At 35.0% G+C, this 7,871-nt stretch overlaps 1 protein-coding gene across 1 annotated transcript in view; it reads right to left on the reverse strand.

Moving 5' to 3' along the window:
• LOC106871117 (TAR DNA-binding protein 43) overlaps positions 1-6,345 on the reverse strand; it is a 22,798-nt gene extending 16,453 nt beyond the window's left edge. The window contains exon 1 of the mRNA XM_014917429.2: positions 5,927-6,345. Within this exon, the coding sequence (XP_014772915.1) occupies positions 5,927-6,164 (238 nt within the window). The 5' untranslated portion in view covers positions 6,165-6,345. The remainder of the gene's footprint in view (positions 1-5,926) is intronic.
• Positions 6,346-7,871: the final 1,526 nt, after the last annotated feature.

Raw genomic sequence — 7,871 nt, forward strand, 5'->3', positions numbered from 1 at the left:
AGTATATATGCACATACACATGTATATATGTGCATATTTATATATGTATATATGCGCATATTTACATATACACATGCATATGTGCATACACATACATGTATATATGCACATATTTACATACATAATTATATATGCATGATTTATACATACATATACATGTATATATCCACATTTTTACACATACATAGATGTATAATATTTATATATATAACATGCACACGTATGTATAAATATATAGACACGAACACAGACATGCAGTCACAAGCATAAATACACATGCACTCAACTCCCATATTATCCATTGCATCTCCTCACCAATATCCTAACACCACTTCTCTCACTACCCAGAACCAACTGTCCATTATTACAGTGGCTGTCCCCTCACTAGACCACTGAATTATTTTTCCTCATGCATTATGCCCATTTTATCTCTCCACTCCTGCAGCCTACCCAAATGTCTCCTCTCCCTCTCTTTCTTTCCTGCCACCCCCTTCAACAATGTTACCATATTGGTAGCAACCCCAACTCAGGCACCCTTCTCCCCACAATCCCAACAGATGCTGCCAACCTTCCCTCTTCCATTTCTCCTATTTCTTCCCCTACATGCTCTTGCAAACCTCCATTCTCCCCACCCTCTACTTATCTTGCTGAGGTGCCACTTATTTTCCTCTTAAATGTGAATAGCCATGTAGCTCCTCTACAAGAATCTGCACTACCTCTTCCTCTACACCTTAAACCCTATCAAACAGGGGCAACATCTACCCACTAGGTTCATTGATTTGCGAGCTACATGGTCACACGTGGCATGAATAAAGCTCCCAAGACACACTGTAAAGTGATCAATATAGGAAGTGTATCCAGCCACAGAAACCATGCCAAAGAAGACACTTGTATATGATGCAGTCCTTGTCAAACCATCCAACCAATGTTCCATGAAGGCATGGAATATGGGCATTTGATGATGATATAAATTGTGTGAAGACCCTACACATCCACAGAAAAACTCATTCGACCAAAATATATCATTCACCTCTATTATGGTACTGAATACTTCATTGACAGCCAACACTAAACAGATTATGTATGTGTGTGTAAAACTATATATATATATATATACACAATTATATGCACGTATACACATACATAGCAATATAAATGAATATATATATGTGTAATATACACAATACATCTCTCACTGATACACACACATCGTCATCATTTAGCATCCATCCCCATGGTGGCATGGGTTGGACAGTTTAAGAGAAGCTAGCAAACCAGATTGTGCCAGCCGTTATTGTCTGTTTCAGCATGGCTTCTATGGTTAGATGCCCTTCCTCTGGATGTTTTTTACATGGCACAAGCATCAGCCAGGACACCAAGCAACTTGCAAGACAAAGACCCCTTCAACAGGAAAGGAGAGTAGTAATGGTGGGGGCGGCTTTGTGTCAATTGATGATAACAGAGGGATAGGTGTCTTGCTATAGAGACTATAAATGGATACTCCAGATTGAGTGAGTAGGTAGAGAATACAGGGAAAGGTTTCATTAGAATATGGAGCAAAGGTGACTGGAGCAAGTGATGGTAAAATATAGGAGTGGCTAGTGGGGGGAGGCTATGATAGACGTACGAGGGTGTTGAGTTATAGCAAGATAAGCGGGACCAGGATGGAGTGTAGCAAAGGGGAGAGAGCAAGGACTGAAGATATAGAAAGGGAATGATTGGTGAAAATAATGGACAGGGAAGATGAGAAATAGAAGTGGTTCCAGAGGAGGGTGGGATCAAAAGAGATGTTACGAGATGGGACAGTACCCCCAGTCCCCACGCATACAAGAATACTGAAGTGGTTTTTTTAGGATATCATGTCTACTGTAGTAGATGAGTCTTCATTCATTTTAATATTTTGCCATCTTCTCCGTAAAGCTCAATTTATTGAGATCAGCTTTCAACAATATTTCATCCAATATCTTATTGGGTCTCCCTCATCTCCTAAGTTCCATTCACAGTGAGTGATTAGTACATCTTTATGCATCACATGAACTAGTGGTCTTCTCTTGCACACGTATATAACACACGCGCACATAAGTATATATACATATATATATATATATATATATACACACACACACACTTGTGTATATAAGATTGACCAGTGACCGGTCTGTCAATATGCTAGAAGAAGCTCACTTTAAAAATTCTCAAATACGGATTCAGCGGAGCAAAAACGGGCAGGCTAGACCAGTGAAAATTGTACATACCTCGATTATCTGCGGACTATAGTTTCAAAATCAATACTTCCAAATTAAAGTATCTATTTATCTTCAGTTCAGATTGCCGATATTCTTATAATCGAACAGAATCTCGTGCTAGTTGTCTTCAACCAGTGAAAACGTGCACGTGATTCTATCCATTATAAAGATTAAAATTCAAAAGTCTTAGTTTTGGCGCGCTGAATCCGGAAAATATCTCTGCAGAAAATAATTTCTGCTTTGAATTTACCAACTTTGAGAAATGTGATTATGGTTAATTATTAATATCGAATTTTTACCATATTATGTTTTATATATATATATATATATATATATATATAGTTATGAATTTAGGTAAATAATCCTTCGAACAAACGGTCAGTAGCGACGACTGCTTAGTTCGGCTGCATGCCAGACCAGCGAGGGGAAGTGGCTGACCTCCCCTGTTCGAAGGTTATAATGGACACATGTTCGTGTGTCACATAGACGTCGTTTCCCTCTTTCCTTCCAACACTTTTTACGGAAAATGCCGATGTGATGTAAATAAACACTGGCACTAGTATCGAAAGATCGCCATATATATATGCATGCGCACGCACAAAGTCAACAGCTGAGATTCAGAGATGCTCAATATAGAAAACATGTAGTAGTGCTCAAATAATTTGAGTTTACACTCCGAAACCTTTATTGAGGACTATGTCCGCAGAACGAAGAGTGGCTACGAAAGGATTCCAAATGAGCTGATATGGAAATGATGTAAATAAACAATACTTACATGGGTGGTATTCTTTGGATATGACTCGACAAAATCAGAACAATTCAATTCGGCTGTTACTGTGAAAACGTGCGTCTTAACAACTGTCCAGTTCACGAAATGGGAGAAGAAAGCTAATGGGTTGTGCGTGCTTGTTCGCTTATTCATGTCTGTGTGTGTATATGTGCGTGCTTGTTCATGTCTCTGTGTGTGTACGTGCTTGTTCATGCCTGTGTGTGTGCGTGCTTGTTTATGTGTGTGTGTGCGTGCGCGCTTGTTCTGTTTTTATGTATTTATGTGTTGTGGAACATAGATATAACGAAATTATGCTAGCAATTTTAAACTTGAAGAAAAAAGCCTTGCGTTATTTTCAACGTATCTGTTAGAGTTTAGTTTGCGACTATACAAACAATGCTTTTATGAATTTCTAGTTTAAACTTCAGGAATGTGATTTTTATGAAATTCATAAAATACATTGTATAGTCCCTCCTTTTCTCCCATTTCGTCAACTGACAGTTGACAAGACACAGACACGTGCTTTCACGGAAACAGCCAAATTGAAGTGTTTTGACTTTATCGAGTCATATCGAAGGAATACCATAAATTTTAAATATAGGGTTAAAATTAAATATCAACTTTTTCACCAGTGCGCAGCGCGCGTAAAAATGTCCGTAGACTACAAATATTTATAAATATAATAGGTATAAATATACAAATATAATACATTTTCAAATATATATATATATATACACACACATACACACTTATATATAAATATAGGTATAAATATACAAATATATTAATACATATATTCACAAATATATCTATACATACATACACACACACTATATATGTGTGTGTGTGTGTGTGTGTGTGTATACATACTATATTGATAGCAAACCATTGCCAAATGCATCTTGATTTCGCAAACTGTCGCTTAAGTAGCCAGCTTTTTTGACAGATAGATGTCGGTCACAAAGACTGCATTTCCAATTCTTAATCATTCACAATATCTCTCTTTATTGAAGTACGTTTTGAACTGTGCATGCTGCCTTTTAGCTAGCTGAACGCTAGATATACCTTCCTTCACCAAAGACTACCGTCCATCTCTATCAGACTATCTTCCCAGAACTGAGCATCTTTTCAACACAAATACATTTAGACATATACAAATGTATGCATATATGTGTATACTCGTTTATTCATATATTAATGCATAAAGCGGACGTTAAACGATGATGATGATGATGATGAAACATGTATACCAATGTATATGCATATACAGGTGTGTATTCATACATGCATACATACACAAATACGCGCGCGTCCGTATCTCTTCCTACATTTTAACGCTACGCAAATGTTGTGATTGCAAGTATAGTGAAACTAGATCAATACGTATGTGATGGCATAAAAGACGCACTGATTTCTGCAGCGCACATTCAGGAAAAAATTTTTTTAGAGTATTAATGCATGTAATATATGCCCAGCTTCGCATATAAGACTTAGGGCAATTTTTTGAAAATTTTTTTCAGAAAAAACTGCGTTTTATCTGCCATCAAATACGGAAATAATATTATCAATACCTGATTGATTTGTAACCAATCCACTTCTCTCGTAACTACAGCTTAGGATACGCTCTCCACTCAGCCCCCCCCCCCGCTACTTTGTTTCGTCGTAACTTTTTTAAAAGTGCGTACTTTAAAATGAAATTTTCAAACACATTTTCGATAGTAGAGATTTTATGATTATGCGAACATTAAATTTTTTTTTTTCCTCGTTGAAATTGTTTCGGATCATTCTGTTCCTTATAAACTCTTAACATATCTTTAAATTACATTTTTCAGAAATGTATATTCATGAGTGCAGATTAGATAGGGTTAATATGAAACGGTTTGCTTGCTTTCACTTTCGTGAAGTACGTTAAATATGAAATCACCAATAAGGATTTCAATTAATTCAAGTTTTGTGTCATATTAGGGGTTCTTGTTCTTTTCTATTAGAGTCAGAATTTATAATGCTAATTATATTTTGTTTTTCTTTTTGTTGGGTTTTTCTATGCCGGCAGGAAAAAGTGCCTGCAACAAAAATGATGAAAACACCTTTTGTGGAAACTTATAATTAAGGCCACGAAAGAAGATTCCTATGTAACAATTCTTTCACTTGCACCAAAATGATGCTGCAAACTCGAAATCGCCATATATGTGTGTGTGTGTGTGTGAACATATGCACGTCATCTACATTTGTTTTAATGTACAAATTATTCTTACATCTTATTTCTATGTTCTCGTGATTTTAATATGCTAATTATTTGCGAAATCTGAGAAATAAATTTGCTCTATAATTTTTCTACCTTTAAAATATTTGATCATTTTCGTGTCTAATTAATATATGAAAATATACATATTACAGAAAGATTTTATCTAAAAAATTAAAACTTTACTACGAAAAGGAGTAATGGTGATAAGGTCAAAAGTACGCATAATTTGGGAGAAAACGGTTTTTATATTAAAGAATATAGCAGTTTCACGTCTTTTTCGGTTTATTTTGTCAACTGTTCAATCGAATTACAAGAGAAGCGTGAGAGGGTATTGTTGTAGCATGTTAGCTACGACAGTAATCTGGCAAACAAAAGGGTTTGGTGAGCGGCAGCGAGGAAGAATGGCGGACAAAGCCGAGAGGGAAGCAGGAAAGAGAAAACACAAAAATTAGGAGGGAAAAAAAAAAATCAGACACAGGAATATCTTATAATTTAACGACGAAAAATGTTGAAAAACTATATTAGCGAATTAAACAATATATAACCGAACAGAAAAACAAATGGTTTTTAAAAGAAAACTTGTGCGAGTCGTCGAAAAGTTAGACAAGACCTAAAAAAAATATTAAGGCGAGAAATGGTGAAGATGAATATATTAAGGGTTCATACCTTTAGGGAACACCGAGATATAGACAAGGTTTCCCCAGCCTTCATCTGGCGGGTGAAGACGGCCGTCGGTGAGACGAACCCCGCGCATGCCACATGTTTCTGGGTTGCGATATTTGAGGCCGCAGGCTCCAGGGAACTGAGCGACTAATGTGGTGAGAAGCAATGCCCCATCTTCTTCGGTTGGTACTTCGATTGGTTCATCATTCTCATCTTCAGCAACTTGGATGTACTGGCTCATCCTGAATATTTTGCAACACAAATATCAAGTATTGAAGAATTTAGTTTAGGATTTTGGCTATTCTTTCCTAGGGATGTCGTTAGTTACGATCAAAAAGATAGAGAAACCAACGAAGACGGTCACACAAGTGTAAATATGGCGGAATACTCTTCAACGATTACAAATTTCTCCTGATCTCGCGGTATGCTGACCTGATTTTGAAAGAGAAAATAAAATTTTTATACATATAATTATCTTAGCTATATAAAATTAGTTTTAAATAATCAAAACTTAACAATTAAATATATTTAAATGTAAAAACTTAATGTAATAAATTTATTTACCGAAGCTGCGAGAGAAACCACGCGTTTTGATTGGTTCATTTTTCGAAATCACGCTGCTATATTTTCTTCTTTATTTCGTCCTCTTTTCCAACGGTTTCTATGCTGTGGAAAGGTCAACCATCTCCCCCCACCCCATCCTACATTCCTATTGCAATGTCTCCCTAAAATACTTCGTCGTTTTTCTTTTCTGGTTCGTTACAATATTAAGATATTAAAAATTTAAATGTTTATGTTTAAAATGTAGTTTATGATAGAATTTACACGGATTTTCTAAAAATATTTTATACTATGCTCAACCCTTTAAATATTCTCCTATTTTTTTTTTACACGAAGAATTTATAAATTATGCAGTTAATGAAAATTTTACTTCACAAAAATATCAGATTTATTACTCGGTTGAATATTTTATTTCATATCAATATAAGGAAATAAGCCTAAACTTTTCTCAGTTTACGAATTCAAATTTAATTCCATAAACGCATCACCTAAATAATTTTCTCTAAAACCGTTGTCTCTCTTAGATTTTTAAGTGCAGAGGTGAATTTTAAAAAATTCTAATGTATACAGAAGGACAGTTTTACGATAATTTTATAAAATAAAATATTTTTCGAATTTTTATATTGCGCTTAAATTAGAAAATTGAGAATATTTGAGAATTTCTTTTACACATATAGTACAATTTAGTGGGATTTGTTGTAAGAGTATCTACGGCTGGAAGCAATAACCGAGGAATTCTGTCTACTACTGATTAGGATGATATCAGTTAATCAACGAATTTCAACTGAAAACATCACATCAGGCTCACCTTGTTTCTGTTTAGAGTGCTTCCCCGAGGTATTTTCCCTCAGCCATATTGTTGAGTCATCATCATACTCACTATTTTACCTGTTTCGATATATATATATATATATATATATATATATATATATGAGAGAGAGAGAAATTATACATATATACTGTGCGTGTAAATGTATGTATGTATTTGTTATAAATCATTGGACTGCGGCCATGCTGTAGCACCGACTTGAAGGGTTTAGTCGATGGCATTGACCCTAGTATTTACTTATTTTTGTAAGCCCGCAACTTATTATAGTCATTCAGCCGAAACACTAGATTAAGTTACAGGGACGTAAACACACCAACACCTGTTGTTAGGCGGTAAGGTGGGGACAAACACAGACACAAAGACACATGCAGATGTATACATACATATATGTACATATACATAAGTATATATATATATATATAATTATATGTGTGTGTATTTATATATATATAGAGAGAGAGATATATATACATACATGTGATATATATATATATACATACATGTGTATATATATATATATATATATATATATATATATATATATATATACCGTATTTA

This window comes from Octopus bimaculoides, chromosome 17 (genome assembly GCF_001194135.2).
Source record: "Octopus bimaculoides isolate UCB-OBI-ISO-001 chromosome 17, ASM119413v2, whole genome shotgun sequence".
In the NCBI taxonomy this organism is placed as follows: domain Eukaryota; kingdom Metazoa; phylum Mollusca; class Cephalopoda; order Octopoda; family Octopodidae; genus Octopus; species Octopus bimaculoides.